Genomic DNA, 25,993 nt, shown 5'->3' with positions numbered 1-25,993 from the left:
GTGCTTACTTAAATTACATTTACTTATTAAAACTGAAATTAAGGTGTGTGTTAAACAGCAACGACAAAAGCTAGAGGTTTTTGAACACTTTCTTTCCAAAGTACTGTAACTGATTAACGTGGAGCTGGGGAACGGATTTTGTCAGTGTCTATCTCAGACGGTGCACATGCGCACACACAACGCATGCGGGGGGGGGGGGGGGGGGGGGGGGGGGCAGAGAGAGTCCCAATACGCTCTGTGCTATCAGCGCAGAGCCCGACATGGGGCTCAGCGTCATGAAACTGTGAGACCGTGACCTGTGCTGAAACCAAGAGTCGATGCTTAACTGACTGAGCCATGCAGGCGCCCCAAAGTATACTTTTAATATAGTGCAATTAGTGAAGCTTAGTGAGTTTCAGATTTAGATTAAAAACGAAAGTAAGAAAACAAGAAAGAACTAACGTAAGATATTTGAGGGGAGAATGTCTGCATCAGCATATACGGAAGTTTGCTTTTTTCCAGCGAGTCGTCCTTTTGTTTCTCAGAAACAGAAATTTAAAAACTGACAGAATTGATAGGAAAATCATTTAGAACTTTACTTACTCCATGAGCAAAGTGTTTATATAGTCATTTCCATCCATATGGCCAAACTGAAAATGTCTAACCAACAACAACCAAAAGAAAAAGAGAGAGAGAGAGAGAGAGAGAGAGAAATATTAGATACAAAATAAGGTAAATATGTACCAAGAACTGAACTTTAGGGCTTGGTAAGCATGTAATGCACACTGAAAACATTAAACATAAATCACATAAAATAAGTGTAGAAAAGAGTATGAATTCTACTGGTTTCAGAGATACAAAGACACATGAGCAAAATTAAACAAGTCCTAAGACATTTCTACTCTCTACATATTTAACATGCACGGCAGTATAAGCTTTTCTAACTAAAATATGTTCTAAGAAAAATTACCCACTTATTCTAAAAAGGACTATAAATGCTCATACCAGGAGAAATATAAATACATATCACTTATACTTCACTAGAAGATTCTGAATAAAAAGGGGAAAATAAATAAATATAACAGACTTATAAAATGAACGTCTCTTATGGTAGCAACAAATACAATGATTAACACAAAGCAAAAGATCACTTACAAGTCCATACACCCGAACCACAAATATATCCCAAATCCTATCAAGAAGCAAGTATGCTACAAATGACAAATCAAAGTTTCTTTTTCACTTACATGATGTGTATCAACAAATAAGTCCAAACAATTCTACTGAAATGCAACATACTATCTAGTCCGCTTCAGTGTCTTGACTCACCTTTGAAAGTAGGAAAGAGCACTACTTTTGCCGTACTATACAACAAAACACAATTAAGCCAAGATAAAGGAATGTTCCTGAATGCAAGCACCCACCTGTGGAACTGGTCTCTGTAATCTCTAGCAACTTCCTGAATAATCGACTTTAACCTGTGAAGGAACACATGAGTATTTCATCTCTGCAGTGTGAAAATATGTTATGACTTTTCAGTTACAGTATCTGCTGCCTTACCTGCAGCAGTGCAGGAAAAGTAAGAAACGGTGTCAAGTTTACCTGGAGCCACGCGGAGTTTGAAGGAGAAGGTATTTGAAGCTTAAAACTACTTGAAGACACTATACCTGGTGTGTTCGTTTGATGTATTTTTCTCATCAATAACTGCAATTGCCACCAGCTTTCCTGAAACGAAGAATGGCATATCTAAATTCAAAGCTTTTCGTTATTACTGTAGATGTGAATCGGGGATTAGCAAATGGCTTCTAGAGTTTAACTCCAATGATCCCAATTGCTATGCGCAGTAGAATGAATCCGTGCACGGTCAACTCCGAGTGACATGCTCCCTCCCAGCCCCCAACTGTAAGCAACAGTAACTAACAACTTATATACTCAAACTGCCTTGTTTTCACACAACTCACAAACTCACTAAACTTAAAGTATTTTGTCAAAAGACATTAAGAAATGTTGATAAAAGAAATTTATTACCAATTAACATAGCTCTAAAAGAATGACACGTAACAAGGGAATGACGTTCACATGCTATTCCCTCCAGTCCCACGCATGGGTCAGAACCTTCTGGACTCCGATCTACCTAACGCTGGACACAACATTCATCTCCACTACCCTCCAGAGGCCAGGACGGCGGGACATAAGGAGCAGAGCCTGGGCCGGGCGTCAGAAGACCGGACGCTGCCATCCGGCGTGTCTGCTCTGCTCTGGGCCGGGGCGGGGCGTGGGGGGAACAGCGGTGAAGCACTGCCATTTGGTAGCTGAGGGAGTTACCCACACGGTGATGGCCACACACAGGCACAGCCCTGCACCCCTGGACAGCAGTCTAGCAGGGACCATAACAGTACCATACAGAGATCATTTATGACAGACCAACACCGTCAGGCCAACAACGAGAAGGTTCTGAAGGAAAGGAACAGGAAGCTACAAGAGTGCTCCCGAGTAAATGGGTAGTCTGCGGGGACCAGAAAAGATGCTGTTAAGAAGCAATGTCTGGTCTGAGGTTGATGGATAAACACGAATTAACTACACATTTCCAGGAGTGAAGGTGCCCTGGTCCAGGGTGCACAGGCTTTGCAGGAAACTAGGAAGTCAGGGTGGCCAGAGAGGAGAGAGTGAGGGAGACCAGAGCGAGAGGTGACAGGAGACTCAGGGACCCGCTGCCACCAGGACGAGAGCCAGGATCCCTCGTGCTCCTTGGAGAGTGGCGGGGGGGGGACCAGGAGCAGGGGCCAAGCTGCAGCAGCACGGCTGGACAAGGACAAGCATGCTTGACACAAAAGAGGAACATTCCAGAGCCAACTTCCTTCCAAAGTAATCTGGGAGAAGAGGCGTTAACCCCCTCAGCTGAATTCCTATCCTCTCCGTTCCTCCCTTCACAGGGCCTGACAGAATCCAGAAGCAAACCACATCTTTGACAGGGTCCACATCCACCTCCAACACTGAGTGAGCGCACGCCCCTCCTGCTGTGAGGAGAAGCAAAGTCAGGAAGGTCCCCAGACCCAGAACATGGAAGGGTAGACTCAGGAGCCAGAACAAATATCGCAAGAGTCAGGAAATAACACGAGAACCTGTCAGAACAGTTCTGATGTGTATTCTTAATCAGAATCAAAAGCAGGAAATCATCAAGAGGAAACTCTGTGCACACTACTCATATAAAAAAACTGAATCCTTGAGTAAAATTTTCCCGTTTTTTTTAAACTAATCTATACTTCCATCCCACTCATCAATGAAACTATAAATGAAGACAAATGCGGCAATAATCTCCATACTTTATTTCTCATTTGTAATTCAATGTAAACTGACACACACTTCCTCCCGTAACTTACATGGTTAGCTTCCCTGAGAGTCTGCATCTACCTGGGACCTACAGGCAGCTCCTGATAGGCTCTCATTTCTGCATCTATAAATAGGTTTACTCTGCTGGTCATTTCCAAACATGCAACTTTGAGAACCACGCCAATGCGGTCCCCATATTCTCCTGACAAGTAAAAGCAGGCCTTAGTGGGTGCTGATAAGTTGTAGTCCAACTCCTAGTACAGAACCAGGCTCCAAGGATAGCTTCCTGGGTTTTTTTCTCATTTTATTACCCAGGCTCGGTTTTCCCCGTCACCATGAGTTCTAACTGGTAAACCTTTTCTAACTGACCTTTGATCCCAATGCAATGTTTGTTCTTTGTTAATATTAATCTATATTCTCATAAAGTGGAACTGGCATTCAGGTCTTACAAAGGAATGAAATTATGAAACAGAGCTTAAAATTCATTTCCTACAAAATCAAATTAAAGTAACCAATAAGGAAAAACTGTGCAGACTGAGGGGGAGTTGTGTATATGCCTGTTACCCGTGTCTCCAAGCTCATACAACAGGAAGCCGTCCACGGTGAGATAGTTCTGGAACCTCTCCCTGTTGATCCAAGACGACAGGTCCCCATCCTCGTACTCTTAAAGATAAAACAAAGCTCGTAAGTTATAGGCAAATATGACTTGAAAATTCTTATAGCGTCTAACCTCGCGATATACAGAAAATGCCTTGCCATAGAATAATAACCTTGAATTCATAAATTGCATTTTAAGAGTCTATTCTAACCAAACAATGAGATGTACAAAAGGTTAACGCACAAAGCAATTCTTGATCACAGCATCATTAAAAACAACAAAAGATAAATAAGAATAAAGGAAATAAGTGAAATACCCTAAACAGAAAATAATTTAAATAGTTATGGTATATTTGAGAAAGACTATTTAAAGATTTTAAAAAAATTAGTAATTAAGTGGCAAAGCAGGTTGCAAAACAGTATTACAACATAACTGTGACTCTGTAAAACATGAAGTCTGAAACAAACGGACAGAACGATGAAAAGAAGGCTCAGACTCCCACCGAATGGTCATCCTGGGCTGACCGTCATTCCGGACTCGTGGCAGTATGGTTTTTTTTATTACATTTTTTGTTTTTTTACTCTTTTCTATTTTATGACATTTCTACCTCAGTTTAAAATCTTTCTCACAGTAAAATTAACACAGTATACATATAAAGCCATAGTATTTTGATCTTTTTCCAACATCAACTACTTTCCCTGCTAAGCAGAGAGAAAGCATTTATAACATAAGAGAAATGTTATGTCCTGATTAGAAATAGAATTCTGAAGTAATTGTGAACAATTATTATAACTGCATGATAAACTGATGTAAAAGCCTACCAACACCAACATGTTTGGTTGAAGACTGGATTTTAATGATTTCTTAAAAGATGTGCTTTTTCTGTCACTTGAATTGCTAAGCAAAACACTTTCAAGTTGTCAAACCTATAAAATAAGTGACATAATGCAAATCTGGAAATACAGATGGATTTGGATTAAGAATCAGAAAAATAAACATAAAAGTAGGTTTGATTACCGGACCACAATCTTCACTCTAGGTCAGAAGCAAAGGTTCTAAAGATCATACAAAGTGATGCATCTGAAACTCATCAGAAAAACTGTTCCTGGGCGCCTGGGTGGCTCAGTCTGTTAAGCGTCCGACTTCAGCTCAGGCATGATCTCAGGGTTTGTGAGTTCAAGCCCTGTGTCGGGCTCTGTGCAGACAGCTCAGAGCCTGAAGCCTGCTTTGGATTCTGTGTCTCCCTCTCTCTCTGCCCTTCCTCTGCTCTCTCTTGAAAATAAATGTTAAAAAAGAAAAGAAACGCACAGAAATTGCTCAAAACACAAATGACTAGACCAAAAAAAAAATTCATTGTAGACAAGACCCAGAAAGCACATGAGATGGAAAAAGTAAGGTTGAAGGGCAGGAAAAATCTGTCAGTCACTCAGCTAAGGGAGATGTAAGAGCAGTTGTCTGTACCTATTCTTTCATCAGCACCTAAGTCCTAGAAGAGACACGGTGATTTAGTTTTAAAATGTTTGGTATCAGTTAAAACGTTGGGACTTACCATCGTAAACAAAGTAAGTCTCGTCTTTGAAAACAAGCACAGCGGGCATCTCCTTCAGGGTCACATACTGCGAAGACAAGACGCACAAACAACTTTCAACATGACACAAATTCTTGAATCAGCAGCTAGAATTTCAAAAGTTTTGCAAGACGCCAAGGGAAAACCCACAACAGTAACGACACTGATGCAAGCAGTTAAAGAGCAGTCAGTCCCAAGCTTAGATGCGGTCGGCATCTCTTCCTACACCCCCAGCCACAGGGCCGTTTGCTGCCGTGAGAACCGTGGAATATTCCCAGAGCTGATGACAGACGTGGCGCCACCACGGGAAGCGCAGGGGCCGCGCTCTGGGCGGGGGGAGCCTGGCTGAGGTAACATGGCAGCCGGCAGATGGGGTCCCTCCCCGCCATCTGCCCACTGCCATCCTGGGGAGCCGGGCTTTCTCCTCCGCAAGTCAGGGCCCCCGAGTCCCCACCTCACCACAGAGTGAGGACAATTAGGTCTATCACCAAATGCAAGAGCAGGCTTAAACTGTAAACTGGCTTTATACAGGGGAACCTATGATGGCAATTAATAAGAAATTCTTCCAGAAGGAATGCTGTAGTTATTTCAAAATAGTCCGAATAGTAGAGAAATCTATCCATGCAGAACAGACATAATTTGGGAATGCCACACAGGATTATTACACGATGTGGTAATAATGTAAAGTAACAACAACTATTCAATTGATAACTAATAAAATGAAAATAGCAGTCACAAAGTAAAAATAAAGATGGCTGTTCTGGAAATACAGAAAAGGGGGACGACATGCCTCAGGGAACACAGAATGATGTGCTGACGTGACTGCTGAAAATGGGACAATACCATGAAAACAACGACTTTAAAGGCAGCAGTGAGGCCCGCAGGTAAGGCTCTGTCATCTAGTGCCTCTAGTCACTGCTCTCGGCAACGCATCGACAAACCTGCTCTGATAGTCGTTGTTCAACATCCAGCACCCCCTCCTGCAAGGAGGCCCGAGCTGGCCATCCCGTTTCCTTAACGGACAGCAGGAATCTTGCCGCCATTGATTCTCATACATTCTGAACCCCTCCTCCCTTAAACTCACTGATATTACGGTTACTTGTCCTTAGGCCAGATTTCTCCATTCCCCTTTAGGTGTCCTCAAGCTAGAACCTGTCTTCATCTTTATATCCCTTTTTACACTCAGTAAGTAAGGTTTTCATAAAGACTAGCTAAAAGGCCATAAGGCTAAGGAAGCTTTGCATGACTAAACAAAAAGTTCAAAATGGCGATAGGTGGGTGGGGAAATAAAATCACGGGCTTTGTCCGTATTTGAGAATTCTCTATGGGAGTAAAACTCCTCATATTATTCTGAAATAACACAGACTCCCCGCAGCAGACTTTTGCGACCACATACACAGAACTAAAACAGAGATGACCCATGCTGGTATTCGCAGGAATAACTGAAGAATGTTTGAAGAAACTAGTCGAGCAGCTAACAATAATAAATACAACACACGATGACCAAAAGGGTGTCCACGTGGCAGACACTGCCTGTGCCCTCCCAGAACTGGAGGCGCTGGGATTCCGGTTGAAGACGCCGTCCCCGCACGAGGACTGGGTGCCGTCAGACGGCGTCAGGACCTGTCCCTACTGACCCAACGCTCCTTCGCTTCTGTTTTCATAGCAGTTACGTTGTGCTTATGTATTTGCTTACTGAACATGACCCAAAACATGTCACGAGCAACAGAAAACTGAGCACACTTCCTCTTCCCAAGAGAACTTAAGCTCTGCCCTGTCAGGATCCTGAGGATCTTGCTTGTCCTCAGTTATCAAGGACTTAACAGGATGCACAGCCCACGATCAGGTAAGAACTAGCTGTGAATTAACATACATAAATACATGAATCACTCCACTACTTATAAGCCAATTTAACAGTTTGGTTTATCACTTCTTACTACTGCTATTATTTTAAAGAGGAAAAAAAGCACGAACTTAATAAGCACAGTCCCTAAATGCTAGGAATCTCGCGGTATTTGCTTATTAACAATAAGCAACCTGGTGTCAGCGGTAAAGAGTTAACATGTTTACTGTTTCTGTACGTACGACAGTAAGTAAATCTGATGTTAGATCAAGTAATAATTTAAAAAATGAAATTAAGTCATCAACATCCAGTTTTAAATATTACCTCAGGAACCACTTCTTCCGAGGCAGAAAAGAAGTACGTATATACAATTAGTTCTGAAGCAGCATCGATGTATTTCTCCTGTGAAGACACAAAAAGAAGACAGCTGACTTTTAAATACGAAGCTCAGAGTCCCTTCCTCCCTGAACTTTCAGAGCCTTAGTCTCGTGCTGGGCAGTCTCCTCACAGCTGGTGCCTTAGTGTTTTTATGTGAGAAGTAGCACACGAAGTAACCAGTTTCTAAGGCAAAAAGATCACTGAAACTCAGTGCTTTTTTATGCCTCTAAATATAACGTTAAGTGTAACAAAACCTCAACTCCTATTGACTAGTTTGAAAGTTACAGGAAAAGATGTGTTTAGACACATATAAATAATCTTTACAACGTTTACAGTCAAATTGCATTCTGCAGTCTCAAAGGGCCAAAAATAATAAAAAGCAACACAAAACTTGCATAACCAGGTGGATAAAAGAAATACTAAGGCAAGCAACATATTTTAATTCATTTGTTCCGTGAAGCAAACATAACTGAGGGCACATACTTACAAAACACTTACAAAAAAGTATTTTCATTAGAAAAATAGTCAGACAGAACTAAAATATTTCCAATAAGAGTGAAGTAATTTTGAGTTTTGGATGAAGTTTCGGCTATATAGAAAATTCAATCACAATGCATCTGTATTTGTGACATTAAAAAATAAAATCATTTGATACCTTCAAAGGTGACTCTCCACCTACATAAACAAAAAACACACGGTGTCTCTTTTGCACATGTTCAAACATTTGTTGACTTGGAAGTGGCCGAATTAGAGCCCTGTTTGAAAATAAAACAAAAAATTAACTTGTGTTTGAACTAAAGATAGTACACAATATAGGTCTAGAGTTATAAAGTTTTAATGTTGTAGGAACTGCATTTTAAGTAATCACCCAATCCACATAAATCTAATAAAAGTATGGCCATGGCTACTATTGTACCCACATAATGAAAACACAGAACGCACAAGCTAATCAATTTAAAAAGTAATTTTTAAAAAATAACAAACAAGTTTAAAGTACATCCCTTTAGAGAGTGCCATCTTAGACAATATTTAGGTAGAGAAGAACAGAACTATAATCCACCGGGAGTCCTCAGCTAAAAATAAAACAATCCACATGAGAATTACTTTTCTCCCTTTTGTGAGATCATTCATGCTAACGCACTGTCAATGTGTTCTGTCAGGAACTAGAATACTCTGTGAAGAAGATTTGTATCCACTTAAATGCTAGATGGCTTATACCAAAGGCTCTTATAAAACATATCACAAAATGTTGTTAAACAACTACAAAAGAGTCAGTCTTCTTAGAAATGTGGTGTGTATTATCAGATTCTTACTGCATTAAATCTGCAAAAAGAATAATACAGAGTTTGCAAAGGCAAACACAGTTTTGAAGTGCACTACTCCTGAGATGCGCCGCATCGCGCTCGCCCGTTTTCGTCCCTGAGTTATTAACGGGTAAGTGACGCAAGTCCAGGACCGAGTCACGAAACTGCTGTGCAACAGAGTCACCCCCGGTTACGTCAGAGGTCCGTCTTAAGCTTGAAGTAAAACTCGTTAAAAACCGCCAAAACATGAAGACTAATCTAACCACAGGGGATAAAGTATATCCTACCGGCAATGCCTTAGTATAATAGAAAGGTATCTTAAATATATTCAGAAAGCATGTAAAGAAAATGAAATATGCAATCAGCGAGACAATGCAGTGAAAATTATATCAATAAGCCTTGCGGACTTGAATAAAGAGCATTCTTAATTCTGTGCCTTTTCTCAAATAATTTAAGCCAGACAATGCCATGCTCTCAATAAATCTCCCCCGATATTTCAATTGACTTTAAAGCTCTCTAAAGGCATCTATATAGTACATCCTGTTGAACTCACAAGAAAGTGCCTATACTTTCAAAGCTAATATAGGTTAACCCACCTTGATGAATGTTCCCCTTAAGAAGTTCCACACAGTCACACTGAGTAGTTATGAGCAACAACTTTCTTTCTACCCCAGCAAGGGAGATGGAGATTAAAAAAGCAAAATCATCACATTCAGACCAACAGGATTCTTACAAGAGAACGAATTTCTGTTTCCTTATCAGTAAAACCTCAGAGATCTATAACTGAAATAGGCCCCTGGGCTCTAATTATGTCACATTCTGAGCAAAATGTGCAATAATACCTCACAGTTGGCAGAAAGCAGCATATAACATCAGGGTAAGTATTTTAGTTAGCTATATCTAAAAAGAATTTTCCAATATCATCAGCCAGGGATTAAACCCAAGTCTATTCAGAAGAATAATACTGTGGGGTTTCTTTTAAAAACTCTGACATTAGACAACAAAAAAATAAGTTGATATAAATGAGACATCACAAGAACAAATTTATAGGAAATAAAAATTATAATTCAAAGGCGTTAAAGTAACCAAATGTTGAAAATGCATTAAAAATCCACTGGGGAAAAATTTTCTACATATGAAATGAATTTAAATGTGAGGTTAAAAGTACATAACACACACCACAGTTCCTTCTGCTTCCTTAAAGTTATCTCTCTGCATACCCTACATAACCCTTCCTACCTTTGGTCATAAATGAACAGATTTTATTTAGGTTAAGTCTCTAAAAAATGTGCGTTCAATATGGTCTATTAAAATACATTTAATTTTAAAATATTGGTACCATATAGTAAAGGCCTTTCTTAATAAAAACTTACCCAGATACTCTGTGAGCAAACTCAATAATATCATCTTTAGTTCGTGGTCCTCTATAATTATATGCCAAGTCCCCTTTTAATCTTTAAAAGAAAAAAAAAAGGATAAAACCTGAGATTATTTGAACTCTTCTAGTACTTAATGCTAATCACTATTGTTACATACAATTACAGAATATAAAACAGTAAATGCAGAGACGTTTCAGAAGTAGCATAACCATGTAAAAATACAGTAGGCAACTGGCTTCAGGGGACCAACAACTCAAAATATAAAGAGAAAGGGTGTATCTTATTAAAATCACATGAAAATAGTTTATTCTGTATGAGATACTTGCATTCTATCTATGCCTCCTGAAAAGTGCATACTATACACAATCACGGTCAAAAGTCTGTCGAAGCATTCTAATTCTCACTATCTTCTCTACTTTAAAAAATGACAAGGAATTCATAGTATTTTGGTGGAGAGAAAACAAATTGTAAGCAACACAACATCATAGTAACTTGACAGAGTATCTAAGATTACAGAGTAAAACAATGCATAAAACACCTATTCTAGAAAATCAGGGTAATTTTCCAGAAGCCTGCCAATGAAATGTGTGTCCAACTGTGACTTAAAAAAAGTGTGAAAGCACCAGGGAACATGTATAACTCAATAAAAAGAATAGAAAGGATAATTTACTTGACACAAGTAAAAGAGGCTTAGCAAACATTTTCTGAAAGTAGGGGAAGGAGGGAAGTCAACACAAAACCCAAGAAATAAAAATTTAAAATGAGTCAAATTTTGAAATGTGAGCTTTCCAAAATACTGAAATAAAGCTTACTTTATTATAAAAATAAATGTCAAAATTATTCCTCAACTTGCACACTACCAAAATAAGGAAGAAACTCAAGAGAAAATTCAGTGAAATTATGATTATAAAATAAATTGTTTAGAACTAATTAGCATACCATTTCTCCCAACTTGTATACACTTTACATGAGATTTCGTCCATACTTAGAGATTAGAATTAAATACATCAATTTGATTCTCTTGGTTCCTTCCATCTCTACTGAAGTCAGTCTGTTTTAGTCACAGAAAAGTAAACTTTGTGAGGAGACAGGATTCGCATGATGCGGCAGAACACCCTCCTGGGCTCCTCAGGGGTAAAAGCCCTTCGTCCTAGCCGACAGCGGACGTCTGGTCCCGCAGGACGCGGTCCCGCAGGGAGCACTCAGAGCCGTTCAGTGAGTGACCGGAGGCAGCGCACTCGCTTCATACAAAGCAGAGCAGAGAGAGGCAGTGCTCTCCTCCGATCACCAACTGGACCTGGAAAGAACCGCTGCCCCCACCATCCATCCTCGGAGGAAGCTACTGGAAGTTAATGTAATAAAACGTAAGTAGAGTGAACTAATGAAAAATACACATATAAACATACAACACTCAACTTACAGCTTAATTGTTGGATAACCTCGAACTCCAAACTCTGAAGCAATGCCTTGATAAGAAAAAGAATAAATAATTCTAAATTTTTTTTAAAAATTAGAGACTAGGTAGTAAATGAGCCTTTTACTTAAAAAAAAAAACACCAAAACTATAGATCTATACAAACCCTTATAGCTATGTTGTTTTTAAGTCTTTAAGAATAGAAATTCATACACAAAAAAATAAAAAAACATGACATTCTCATACAAAACAATTACTTAATAATAATCCAACCTCTGGCCAGCACAAAACACTATAAGAGATTAAGAAATAAATGCCAAAAGAATAGTTCAAAGAATATTTATTTTACAAGTTATTCCTGTTAAAAAATATATATGTAAAGTCTCATTTGTCATCTGATTTCATTTTCCAGGTCAAATATTTTTTTTCTAGGTCTCATTGGATCCTTGCAAAAAATACATAAAAACAAAAACAAAAACAAAAGCAAAATCACCCTTTCCTTTAGTGTTTTTAAGCCTTAAAAGAACTGGATTGTATCTTAATTTTAAAAAAGGTAAATTGTATTTGCAAAATTACTTAGTTTCTGCACTCGATAAATGATCTAAAAGCAACTTCACTTGTTTTCTAAGTTTCTGCGGCTGTAATAACCTAGAATCATTCTGGTTACTATCAGAGAGTATCCTGAAGTCCTCACGTTACTGAATTGGAGACATGGTTGCTACGGCAGCATCTCTTTGAGGGAAAGAAGAAACACAAACAATCAAATACGGAACCAGCACTTGAAGAGATAGAGCGTCTCCACTGCAAATTAACACCGTCCCGCGTTCCAGATTCAAGGAAATCGGGACAGGAAGGAAATAGGCAGCCTCTATTGGTAGATATGATATAGCACATTTACACAACCATACCAGTGTATGTAAAATATAACGTATTTATTCACGTGGTCCCTCCCTTTGTTCCTTCCGGGGCTTTCCGGGATGTCCATGGCGGCTGCAGGGAAGGACTGATGCGGGCTCTGGCTTACCAGTCGTCTCTGGCCTCTCGGCACTGCCCGGCACACAGAGTCACGACACGGTGGATCTGTGGCAAAGGAACTGTCAAAATCTCTCGACCTTCCTTGTCACCAGTCGAGTTTCTCCCTTGAACACGAACAAAGGTGACTGAAAGGGTCGGGACAGTGATGAACCGGTTTTGATGGACAGAGTCAGGGTCAGGACAGTGATGAAGGCTTTATTGGAAGCAACGCAAACAGCAGAGGTAACAAAAATAACTCAGGTCCCGAAGACAGAGGTCTGGCCTCTTGACGGCCAGATGAACTTAAACCAAGTACATACTTTCTTTGTGCCCATTGACTTCTGCCAAGTCTATTCTACTTGGAGACCACAGATATTGACACTGAATTCTTCTGAGCATAAAAATATAAAAATGATTTGGGGGATATTATGTGAATAAAATATGCTCTTAACGCCCCCCTTCCCAACTCAAGGAGGTGGGGAAATTTCAGCCCTTATTACCTTCAACCAAGACTAATATAATTGAGTGGGAGGGGCTGCATATCCCACTAATAATTTAATTTGTTGTAAGGTTTATTTTTAAACAAATCTAATGAAGAAGACATGCCATCAATAGGAAATGCAGCGGCGGTCCTCCAAACAGTTTGCAGAGCCCAAATCCCGGCCCCACACTTCAGTCCCACCACGTCATTTCCTGGGCCTCAGTTAGCAGATGCCTAAGATGGAGAGGTACTCACCCCCTCTCTAGGACCTTGACTCTGAGCAGTAACTTTATCTCTGATATAATTTCAACTTGGCAGTGACTTCTAAAACCACATTTCCCTAGAGGAAAACAGTTGTATTAAACACACACACACACACACACACACACACACACACACACACACCAAAGCATGGGCTATAGACTTAAAATGATGTAGGTCAGGATTCCAACTGCCCATGTATCATCTGGGCAGCTCGTTCCCTTCTGGGGACAGCACTCCTCTGGCTGGGCCGGTGGCTGGGCTTTTAAAATGAGAACAAGCGTCTAAGAGCGAGCCTGGCACACAGAGATCCCCAAATGTTGAAGTCCATCTCCCTTCTATTTTTCATCCTGATCCGTCAGGTAGCTGCTGACACATAATGTATAGATAACAGTAAGAAGAACTATCAGTGTAAACTACCTTCCAATTGACTTAATGTACCTTCGACTACACCTTCAGACCAATTGTGTGTGCAGGGGAAGGGCGCTAATGTGACTTTTCGGATAAAGAAATGGATACTTAGGAAGATGTGGTAACTTGCTGACGTGCCAGCATTGAATCGGTAGCAGGGCTACGACTAAGCTCAAAGTCTGAGTTTTAACATTTTGTTCTTTACTCTGTCGTAGTTGAGACCTGAGATCAATTCCTTCATAAATCCACCTATAACACGAACAACTTTTCTAAAACTGTATCATCTTAAATGCTCATAAAATGAGGTTGAACATGCAGCCCCTGATTTCCTTTCTGTTGTCTCCTTGAAATGAGAACAGCCAGAGGGTGGAGACCGGCTGTGAAACGTGGTGAATGTCCAAAGTGCCAAGACCGAGCAATTCTGAAATAGAGTCACTGATCAAAAGGGTATAATCTAGAAAGGTAAAACCAATTTGCCAATATCCTCTACGAGTGAGAGATCAGAGTTAAGAGTGTCATTGGCCAAATGTCATTCTGACCTTACAGATCAGAGGGAAGTCAAATACGATCTTGACTATAAAATGGTATCACACTTACGTTGAGGAATAAATAGAATTTCAGTGATTTCATAATAGAAATCAGTACACCGTCACAGGGACAGATTTTAACGTACAAATGAGAAACAATTCTGGTTCTCAATAAAGAGAGGCTGAAATATGTATCTTTATATAGTTTCTTAATGTTGATTATAGCATTATTAGTTAAAACCATCCATCAGGAAAATTTTCACACATCCCAAACACACAAGGCAGGATAATTCATGATAGTTCAAGTTTCTAGTTCAAGAATTCCATATGCACAGATTTGCTGACTGAGTATGATGATATGCGGCTCCAATCTCTGCAATTACATACTTGAGAATAAGCGACCCTCAGATACCCTAGAGATTTTCCTTACTTGATCACTGAGTAATCTCTCTCCGAGCCCAAATCCTATAAATATTCATTAAAATAACACATTACCCTATGGTTCTCCAACTTAGGCAGAGCAGAATTACCTGAAGTCCGTGTTAAAAACACAGGTTTATCATGACCCAATCTCAAAAACTTTCATTTGGCGGGGCTGGCATGGGCCTTCAGAGTCCGCATTTATATTGGGCAGCCCAGGGAACCATAGTGTAGACTGTCTGTGGACTCAATGCTGAGCAACACTAACGCTGCGAATGCCTGAAAAGTGACCCACGGGACTCATGACACACCAATCCTTTAAGTATTTACAAGGAGACACAGGATAATGTCGACAGTTAGTTTGGGGAAAAAAATGCAATTATTTACCTATCTGATTCTAAGTTCAATTAAAAGGCCTGCATTGGAGCTGCCTTGAGGTATTTAAGGACATTTTAAGATTCACGTGCCAAAAACCTATTTGTAATCTCTAGACAGTAGTTTACAAATATATTAAACCTTTTCTAAAAATGCCAGGAAGAGGGGCACCTGGGTGGCTCAGTTGGTTAAGTGTCTGACTTCGGCTCAGGTCATGATCTCATGGTTTGTGGGTTCGAGCCCTGTGTTGGGCTCTGTGCTGTCAGCTAGCTCAGAGCCTGGAGCCTGCTTCAGATTCTGTGTCTCCCTCTTTCTCTGACCCTCCCCTGCTCGCATTGTCTCTGTCTCTCAAAAATAATTAAAAAAAAAAAATGCCCGGAAGATAATATTTTTTCAACAGCATGTAAAGCATCACCTTAATTATATAATGAAGAATAAAATGCATCCATTACTGACTCCAAACACTAAGTAACATGACAGTTTAACTTATGTTTACTGCTTATCATTTGTCTCTCCCATCTAGCATATAAATTCCACGAGAGTAGAGATTTTTGTCTGCTTTGGTCACTGATGTATCACTGATGCCTAGACTGTGCCTGGTACATTCTGGCATACAGTAAGTGCTCATTAAATACCTGCAGAACGAATAGCGACTCTACAACTTTTTGACAAAAGGATGATTTTCCAATAAGTCACGCCTGTGTGACTCAGCCAGTGGCAAGGACTTACACGCAAGCATGGCCATGCAGGCAGGGCAAGGGCTGGAGGGCCTAGCACGGCACACCCAGGGAGGACAGGGCATGAGGGGCGGGGAGCAGCCATCACAGGGCCTGGCAGAAGCTGGTCCTCCCACACCAGTTCCCCAGCCCCTTCCCCGGAGCTAGGTGCGCTGCTGGAGAGAAGGCGTTCTGCCCGGCCTACAGAGGCTTCCTTCTCCTCCTAACTGACAGGACTGAACAACGCTAAAGTGAATGATAGATAGAATCTGTAGCAATCATGTATCAGAGACCAAAACTTAAATCTCTTAATGATTATGAATAATGGAATGAAAAATAGTACCACCACAAAGTGCCTAAAAAGCTACAATCCACATATTAAGTCTTAGTACCTACAAGAATATGGCATTTTAATCATAGCATTTAAGACATTTTTTTCTAAGCAACTCAGGAAAAAAAGTCTTAGATACTCTTTCCTCCTAACCATAGTGTCACTTAAACAGTGCCACACACAGACACTAAATACGCACTGAACAGTCAGCTAATCAATTAGATACCATAAAAAAGAATTCACTTAATGTAAACTGTAGCATTATTTTTTTTCATTATTTTTCTTTATAAACCCATGTCCCTTTATATATTATTTTACTTTACTATTCCATGAAATGATTCAACGATCACAGGAATTTGCTACGTTTGAGACTTTATTGCACCTGTGGGTTTATTCGTATTTTCCCCTCTATTAGACTAATCATCTCCTGGACGAGAAGGATTTGCTTGGTGTGTCTTTAACCTCCAGAGACTGACACAGTGGTTAGTAAACAAAGTGAGTGAGTGTGGCTCACTATGTGGATGAATGCTGCAGTACACGCACGGCTAATCGACAAGGACCAATGAGACAAGATCACCAAGGGACAAGCACAGACTTTCAGGAGCAACAGTTAGGAGCAATAATTCCTCAAACATTGCTGAGAGCTTATTTCAACAAATCAGGGCAAGCACACCGTTCTGAGTGGGCGGGAACTCCTGCCGTCGCTCTGGTCGCCTCTCAGAGCTTCCACCATCCCGTGTCTGACTCGGGGACGGCAGCGCTCACCCCCAGCTGTACCCCGGCTCTTCGTGCCCCAGCGCCGTATTCTCAGACATCCGTAAGCCAAACGGCAACATTCACAGCAGCTGAGAACAGGGGAACGCACCGAAAGGCAGCGTTTCTTTTCCAAACAGCCAGCAGTGGTGCAGTTCGGTAAGGACGCTGCGAATCTTATCCTGTGACTTGTGATGGTTTTCGACCTATCGCATCTGGGGTCTCAGCCTCGAACACGTCTGTAGGGACGACCGATTCCTCTCTGCTCCGCTGTCACCGTCACGTCTGGGACCCCAGCACCCCACACCCAGATGCACACGCAAGGTGCCGTAGGTGACCTGGTCTCTAACTCTTCTTTTCTAGCCTACCAGTCGCTGACAGGATCATTTCTATCTAGTCATCTGCCTTCTCCAAAATGTGTATCACCTCTTAATTCACAACTGATAAAATATAAAATCCTGTGATGTGAGGTACCCCTAAAATCTGGTCTCATACTTCATCTTACAAGCGCTGGCCACTGCGGTAACGATTTTGAACAGGAAACGCCAACACGATCCTCGCAGCCTTGAGGATTTCCACTTTCCCATTTACAGACACGGAAACAAACAGCGCGAGGTCAAGGCCTCCCCCACAGCCCCGGACGCAGCACGCAGCGTGTGTGGGGTTCGGACACAGGTCTGTCCTCTGCCAAAGCTGTACGGAGTACAATCCTGATTTCCTAAAAAGAAACGTGCATGACCTAACTCCGCTTTGCTCGCTGATGGGAGGAGAAAGGAAGCTGTGTGTGCTGAGCACCTGAGCCGCATCACTCAAACCTCAAAAAAAAAAAAAAAAAAAACTAACAATACAAGACAATGGCAATGCGATCTACAAAGTGGCAGGCAGAAGCAGAAGGTGAATCCGGTTTAGCTTTCTGAAGCCTTGCTCCTTCCAGATTTCTAGGATACCTCACACTTCACTAAACTTTAATTTTTCTTTTCTCAAATCTTTTCAGATCAGCGATAGTAAGCTATTTTTTGCAAAGGGTCAGATAGTAAGTATTTCAGGCGCCCTGGGGACACACCTGCCCGACTCTGCCCACGGAGCATGGAAACGGGCACAGACGCTGTAAACAACGGAGCGTGGCCGGGCTCCAGCGCCGCTCTGCCGGCGACGGAGGGCAGCGGGTGAGCCCCGTCCACCGCTGCGGCTGCCGGCCTCCGCCTCGACGTCTCGTCCCCGGAACACCGCAGCTCATGTTCGACTCGAAGATTCTGCTGTCACGTCCTCTCTAACGCGAATACACTCCCGATCTTCCCTTGTATTTATTCTAACTCAACTCAACTTTTTAAAGCCCCTGGTTACTCCTCCAGCACGGCTTGTCAGACTACTGAGACATCGCCTCTCAGCCTGAGTCACACAGCACACCGGCACGACACTCAAGCTCCTGCAGCTGCCGCGGGCAGGCGGAGAGGCGCAGCTCACACGTCTCAGGTACACGAGGGACGCACACAGCAGGCTACACATTTCATGCTAATTCACTTAACTCAATAAAGAATACGATCTTCAATTATTAAGATAATCTTAATTTACACGAGCAAAAAATAGACATTTCTTCCTACCTTGAATGCTGCGTCATGTGACTAAAGCATTTTCACTGTGAGAACAGTAAAGCAATACACAGAGTAAGCGCTTACTGGAGTAGGAAGTGGCATCCATCTTTCCAACTTTAACTGGAGACCCAATGCTCTTCAACTCAAGGCCAACTTCATTCCAAATCGGTTCCAGCTTTTTACAATGGCCACACCATGGTGCATAAAACTTGTTGGGGGGGAAAAACAACCACTGAGATGTTGTGCTCTTATGTACATCAATCTTAATTTTCAAAGAATCTCTTTGACTAAATGATCTTATAAAGAATCCATTTTAGACAAAATGTCTAAATATAATTTTAAAAGGGGTTACACAAAGATAAAACACGCACACATGAATCTAGACCATTTAACTCCCAAATACCTCACACCGGTTTTACCTTAAATTCATGTAAACGGATTACTGGCTCCTATTTAAAATAAATAATTTACAAGGAAAAGTCTTTGCTTCACGGGGAGTCTATGTTATACATAAAATCAAACCACCAAATACACATACATCACACGACATCCTGTTCAGTTCAGAATGGGCACTTGTGACTTTATTACAAAAATCCCAACACAGGCGGCACCTTTGGTACGTTAGGCATAACGCCCGGGAAGGCAACGAGGGGGGTCACGAAGATGATGGTCTGGGCCCAAGGACACGTCGGGTGACCAAACTGAAACCACAGTCAGTATCACCGGAGGGCTGGGGTGCAAACAGGCCTCTCCAGTTAAAAGGGGTAACAAACTGTTGAGCTTTCATAAACAAGATTTATCTGTTTTGGTTTTTGTTTTCATGTTTGAGAGCGAGCGTGAGTGGAGGAGGGGCAGAGAGAGAGAGAGAGAGAGAATCCCAAGCAGGCTCCGTGCGGTTAGTGCAGAGCCTGATGCAGTGCTCGATCTCAGAAACCGCGAGATCTTGACCTGAGCTGAAACCAAGAGTCAGCCAGCCGCTGAAACCGACAGAGCCACCCAGGTGCCCCGAGACTTACCTATTTTTTAACATAATGCTATGGAAATGTTCACACAGACACAAAAGGAGAGAGAGAGTTAAACAAGGGACTCGAGTGCCCCATCGCCTGGCTTCAGCAATGTCACCCTCCTGTGCTCACTCCACCTCTTTCACTGCCGCTAAGTCTTTACTGAGGGAGGGCAAAAGGAATCCCAAATATGAGGCTTAAATAAATTCCAAACTTGAAAGGGAGGAAGAAAAGGAGGATGAAAATTTGATTTTGTTTCCTATCAAGATGAAAACATGATTTTGACTGTCATGTGACATACACAATCTCGGAGTGAATTCTGTAGTGAAATCAGACCACAATCTCCTCCAGCATGATCCACGTGTCAACCTCTGCAAAATTTCTGTATAAACAGGTTGCCGTGCCGGAACCTTAAGGCTCTGTGGTTCATTTTAATATAGTAATCCAAAGAGTACTACCCGACAGAATCTGACTAATATACACTATGCACTAACTGTACATCACCATTTTGTGTGGAAGAGACCAGAAAACAGCAGAGGTAGAAAACAGTACAAAAATTTACATACTCACATCTACAAGCCAAATGTCATCTTTTCGATTGTCTTTAAACCTAGAAAACAAAAATGAGAAAACCAAGCTTTGATTGTGTCTGTTTCCACTGCACGGCAGGTGGAGGGAAACAACTGATCAATACCGGGGCACAGAACACATTCTGTCCACAGGCTTTAATGTACTTGTTTTTACTAAGTGACCGCTAAACCTTATGCATTAAACATCTTCTAAAAAGGAGACAACTGACAAAATAATCAGCAGTAGAAAGAAAAAAAATGAGGTGGGACCTGGCAGAAACCCAGGGGGGCACCCGGCGCCTGGCCTCTCCACTGACCCGTGCATGGCAGTGTCCCCGGGAGAGCCCAGGCTGCCTTCCTGACCAGCTCGGCCCTCGGACCGTGTCCGGTGTCCGGGAACTTTAATTTCAGGAGGGTTTCCACCAGGTCCTGATAAGATGGCTTATTGTTCCAGGGGCCCCTGGGGGCTCAGTCGCTTAAGTGTCCGACTTCGGCTCAGGTCACGATCTCAGTTTGTGAGTTAGAGCCCCTCGCTGGGCTCTGTGCTGACAGCTCAGAGCCTGGAACCTGCTTCAGATTCTGTGTTTCCCTCTCTATCTGCTCCTCCCCTGCTCATGCTCTGTCTCTCTCTCTCAAAACTAAACATTAGAAAGGAAAACAAAAAGCTGTGTCATTGTTCCAACGCTGTGCAAACGATGTGATTTTTATGATGAGCGCCTGCTTTCCTTGTGGGAGTCTGAAAACCCGGTACCGACCAGGCAGAAGGGTGGCTGGAGGACACCCCGCGAGGACATCCCTCAGCGCGGAGTCTCTCTGAGCCCCCTGGTAGATCACATCTCAGACACGCGGTCACAGTTCCGGATGAAGGAACGAAGCGCAGCCCAGGGGAGCCGACGGGGAGAGGACTCCTGGCGCTTGTTCCTGGTTTCCTCTGGAATTCACGCCACATGGCTCTCCCCTCTGTCGGTTCTGCTCTGAGTCCCTCCACTAAGTAAATCATAGCTGTGACTCCGACTACAGGCGAGTCCTCTGAGTGCACCTAGTCAGTCACCCAGCCTGGGCGTGGGGGAGCAGGTTGGGGACCCTCTGACACAACACCCTACAGCCAGACTCTTCCTAAAACATGGTTCTGCTCATGTGATCATGTTCCTCTTATCAGACACCTCCTGCGTACCTCCCCACCGCCCAAAGTATAAATTACTACACGCACTCACGTGCTAGCTCCAACTTCTCCTTCCATTCAGATGTTAGCTCCCTAGGATTTCCAGTCAGCCTGTAGTATTTACACAGCCAAATTCGTAATGTTTACTTTTATTTTTTTTAAGATTTAAAAAAATGTTTTTAAATGTTTATTTCAGTGAGACAGAGAGAGAGAGAGAGAGAGAGAGAGAGAGAGAGAGAATAAGCAGGGGAAGGGCAGAGAGCAGGAGGCAGAATTCGAAGCAGGCTCTATCTAGGCTCCAAGCTGTCAGCACAGAGCCCAACCTGGGGATCGAACCTGCAAACCACAAGATCATGACCTGAGCTGAAGCTAGATGCTTCACTGACTGAGGCGCCCAGGTGCCCCTAAATTCACAAGGTTTATTTGACTCTCTATATTCTTTCACGTTCACATCCTATTTGGCTAAAAGCTTTTCTTACTCTATAATGCATTCCTAAATTCTTCACAGCTAGAAACAATCTTTCCATATCATCTTTATCCTCTTTATGACTCCTATCCACTTCCTTGCACACCGTAGTTATTTATGTGTTATCCAACTATAAATATGCTCACTTCATCTCCTAATACCTTGCACAGTGATCTACATTCAAAATTTACACCGAATGAAATGACAAAGTCTCTATGGGGGTATTTTAGTAAGATTCTTAAACCTACAACTAAGACAAAGAGAACATTTCTCCAGTATCTGAGCTCTTAGGTCCAAAGGTGCTCAACATCTCTCCAACTGTGACAGACGGTCTGCCCTACACTATGGACGCTCTTAACCCATCTCCCAGGTTGGTAAACCCAAATCCTCTGCCTCTGCTCCTCTTATGTTTAATAAAAACCTCTACTTTGCATACTGGTACGTATCACACGGAGCTGCCCAGGCGAAGCGGCACAGCCGCCTTAAGGAAATTGTTAAAGGAGAGATCTCCAACTGACGGTCATCATTCTTGAGGCAAAAACCGCATTCTGCACCCAGTGATAGATGGAGAAGGTTACTGTCTCCCAGTCCTTAACGTCTAACAGCCTTCTCCTCGCTCAGTGATCTGGGTCTTTGGGAAGGAGGTGAAAGGGTGTGGAGGTCCTTTAGAGGGTCCTCCCCGGAGACTGCAGAGGCAGGGGCTGCACAACGGAAGGGAGGGGACAGACAGCCTGGCTAACCATGCAGCACTAGTGAGAAGTAGCTGTTGGCAAACTACTGCACTGGGACTCAGACCCGAGATGTGTGGTCCGGGCTGGGGTAATCCTGCCCCCTCCCATCAGTGGATTAAGCCTGTACCTAGAATGTTCATCAAAACGCTCAACCTCCCTATGGATTAGGAGTGGTACGGAGCACCGAGAGTCCATTACATGCTCTGTGGCGGGGCCTACTGGGGAGGAGCCTGAGCAGCAGATCCAGGGCCGGTATCAGATGCAGGTCCCAGGGAACCTGGACAGGAGACCAATGGGACCTTCCAGGGCCCGGGAGGGTGGCCGGAGTCAGCGGAACGCAATGGAATGGAGATGGCTAGGCCAAAGGCAGAGAAAACGTCAATGATCTCCAGACCTTGCGGGATACTCCGGGGGGACGGGGCGCCCAGTGGCTCTGAGAACACCCCTGCCCGCTCACGTGCAGGAAGGAGTTTGGGGGCAGAATTAACAGCGCTGCCCAGGGTCTGACAAGCGGGACGGACTTTTCACAATGTTCTAGTGTCTTCTCACAACCTTGGCCGCGGTGCACTGCCAGCCTAAGGGAGGACGGGGTCTGAACTCCCACGGGCCACCATCTCCGGGGTCCAGGGGGCAACCTACTGCACACCTGCCTGCTTCAGAGTGGAGAGCGCTTCAGGCTCCACATTTGGGCGAAAGCGTGATCTGCTTGTTGGTTACGCTTCCTTCTGCTGCACGTGGGCCTTTCTGGTGAGCACTCACACGGCTTACAAAACACTATCTCGGAGGGCGCCGCATACGGCCCACAACCGTCACCGTACTGCATCCCTCAAACTCACATCACATTGTAGGTCGTAAAAATAATTAGGAGAAGAAACCACTTATTAGGAGGAGAAGTGATCTTCATGCAGATGTCTCATCTCAGTGGGATCCTGTTTTATCTGCTCCGCATCTGAATGGCCAAGCCGTGAGCTCCAGCCTGGGGGGCAGTGCAAACCCAGTAGGGCTCCTGCGCTGGGGCGGGAGCAACAGGCAGGCGGTGGGGGGCTCAGGGGGGCAGATACCCTCACAAGCTGCCACGCCGCATGAAGATGCAGCGCTCCTTCCCGCGCACCGAAGGACAGGTCTCTTTTGGGTCGGACAGCAGCCACATCCAATTTCCACAAGATAAGCCGGAGGAGTCCGTCAGTGGTCCTGGAGGTCTATCAGGTCCCCACCGGGCTGGAGGACGCAGTGCCACCCGCGGTGCTATGCCTGGGAGGCGGATGGGCCTCACGAGACCTCTTCATGAAGCTGCAAGATGCCAGCTGGGCTCCCCGAAGTTCCACTCCCTTCCCCTGGAGATCCAGAGCTGGCCCTGCTCAGGGACAGGCTGGGATTTCTGCTCCTGAGCCCACTACTGCGCATGCAAGGTCAGCGACGGTCTCCCGAGCTACCTGCAGTGGCCTCTTCACGTCAGGTACCGCCAACGGCAAGAGCGGCACTTTCTCACCGAGGGATCTATAATGAATACGGACGGCCTCCTGGTTCCCGGGGCCTCGAGCACAGGCCAGGCGGGGCCACTGGATGGAGACACAGACTCACGGGCCACTGTCCTCCTGCAGCTCTGCGATCAGGCTGGCTGTTTACTCACCATGCAGCCAATACCGTTCAGGGGAGAAAATGGCACCAAGAGCTGGTAGTCCGGCAGGTTCGCAGTCTTCTGCAGCCTCCACTAAAATGGCCCGAATGACAGCAATTCCCACTGGGGCTTAGGGACGAAGGTGAATGGGAGGTAGCACCTATACAACACATCTACACCAACGACTCTCTGAGCAGGAGGGGCTAGAAGGCCCTCACCCACGGCCGCACCTGGCCAAAGCGCTGTGCTGGTCGCCGTGGACTCCAAGCTGGGGCGTTACCTGCACCCTCGTCACCCTGGCACCAGGATCAGTGTGCATGGATATCCCAAAGGCCCAAGAAGAACAATCCTCCCCCACCTTCCCGATGAACTCTGACCGTGGCCCGAGCCCTCCAGCCCACCTCGGGGACTGAGGGACTCTACCCAATCCCTCCTGAAGGCGTGGGGAGATGCTTCAGGGCTCGGCCGCTCACCTGCAGGAGACAGGACCTGGAACAGTCACACAGGCTGTCATGCACGCTGACCCTCGTGGGGACTGCCCAGCAGGCCCCCCACTGCTTAGTATCTGGCATGAGGCCCCCCATGAGGACCCTACCAATCTCCTCCTCTGACACCCCGTTATTGAACAGACAGACCCAGAGAGTTTGCAGGAAAGGCTCATGCCTGGGTTGCCTATAAGTAGGTACTCGGTTCCCTGTCTTACGTCACTCTCTGTGCTGCTCACTCTATGCCATCTTGGTGGCAGCTGCTTTTTCTGTGTCTAGGTATTTGTGTCCATGAAGACTCGGAACGCATCTCAGACAGACCGAACTGATGAGGTGAGGCCGCTGACCTGGGTTTCGTAATAAGCAGGAGCCTCAAAGAGAAACCCAGAACTGAGTCTGGGTCACATTATCCACGGTTTCCTAATCTCCCAATGTAGACCCAAGGGGTCGTCAGGACGGCTCATGGGACCACTACTGCCTCTGTCACTGGGTCAGACCTGTTCTCCAGTGACAGAAAACTTGTCACACATGCGCTGTTCACACAGCACCCTGCTGAGCCTGGTGAGGGTCCTGGGTCTCCACGTCTGTCCTATGGCCCTTCCTCCCCCTCCTCAGGCCAAAGCCACCATGGCAAACGCAGTCTAAAGGAGAAAGTCTACACTGACACAGCCTTCAGGGCACCACCAAGTTTTACCGGGTCACCCCCACATTAGCAATGGATCCTTTCGGAACCAAGAACTCTGTGCACACAGTCCACTGTCCGTCTCCAATGACCCATCAGCATAGCGAGTGCTCCACGGATCCTCAGAAACCATGCTGTTCCCAGCACTGGGCTCAAATGACCTCCTCACTACTGTACCAGATTTGTTGTGCAGAGGAATACAAACCAAACTGAAAGCAATAATCAAGTCTTTACTCACTGTGACAACGTAAGCCAAAGGGGGAAATAAAAAAGGCGCCAGCTCCTTACTGTTCCTTTTTTCCAAGTGGAACAGTACCAGGGGAGGGTCAGGTGGACGCGGCACAGACAAAAGAATTCGCCTCACTGGAGAGGTGCACTGAACCGAAGGCTTCTCCTCGTTAGGGACACGCAGGCAGGAGAGTGAAAGATGGAAAGACACACGAGTGGAAAAGTACTGAGTCCAGGCAAAGAAGAGTGCCTCAGCAAAGCCCCCAGATAAAGAGGCGTCAGCAGAGATGCCTAGGGAGCGCCGCGGGAGGGGCCCCCAATCGGGAGGCCTCCAAAAGAGGCAACTGGGCAGGAATGCACATATGCCCGTGAACA

At 44.1% G+C, this 25,993-nt stretch overlaps 1 protein-coding gene across 1 annotated transcript in view; it reads right to left on the bottom strand.

The window, feature by feature from the left end:
• The window catches only part of TMX3 (thioredoxin related transmembrane protein 3), a 37,022-nt gene that overhangs the window by 9,288 nt on the left and 1,741 nt on the right, over positions 1-25,993 (bottom strand). Inside the window, exons 3-13 of the mRNA XM_029921537.1 lie at positions 20,248-20,287; positions 18,758-18,881; positions 11,799-11,844; positions 10,373-10,453; positions 8,351-8,450; positions 7,642-7,719; positions 5,457-5,523; positions 3,874-3,972; positions 1,647-1,704; positions 1,404-1,457; positions 583-639 (exon numbers count right to left, since the gene is read on the bottom strand). Coding sequence (XP_029777397.1) covers positions 583-639; positions 1,404-1,457; positions 1,647-1,704; positions 3,874-3,972; positions 5,457-5,523; positions 7,642-7,719; positions 8,351-8,450; positions 10,373-10,453; positions 11,799-11,844; positions 18,758-18,881; positions 20,248-20,287 — 804 coding nt within the window. The remainder of the gene's footprint in view (positions 1-582; positions 640-1,403; positions 1,458-1,646; positions 1,705-3,873; positions 3,973-5,456; positions 5,524-7,641; positions 7,720-8,350; positions 8,451-10,372; positions 10,454-11,798; positions 11,845-18,757; positions 18,882-20,247; positions 20,288-25,993) is intronic.

This window comes from Suricata suricatta, chromosome 14, assembly GCF_006229205.1.
Source record: "Suricata suricatta isolate VVHF042 chromosome 14, meerkat_22Aug2017_6uvM2_HiC, whole genome shotgun sequence".
NCBI classification, from domain to species: Eukaryota; Metazoa; Chordata; class Mammalia; order Carnivora; family Herpestidae; genus Suricata; species Suricata suricatta.
This window is presented reverse-complemented; position numbering and strand designations above follow the sequence as displayed.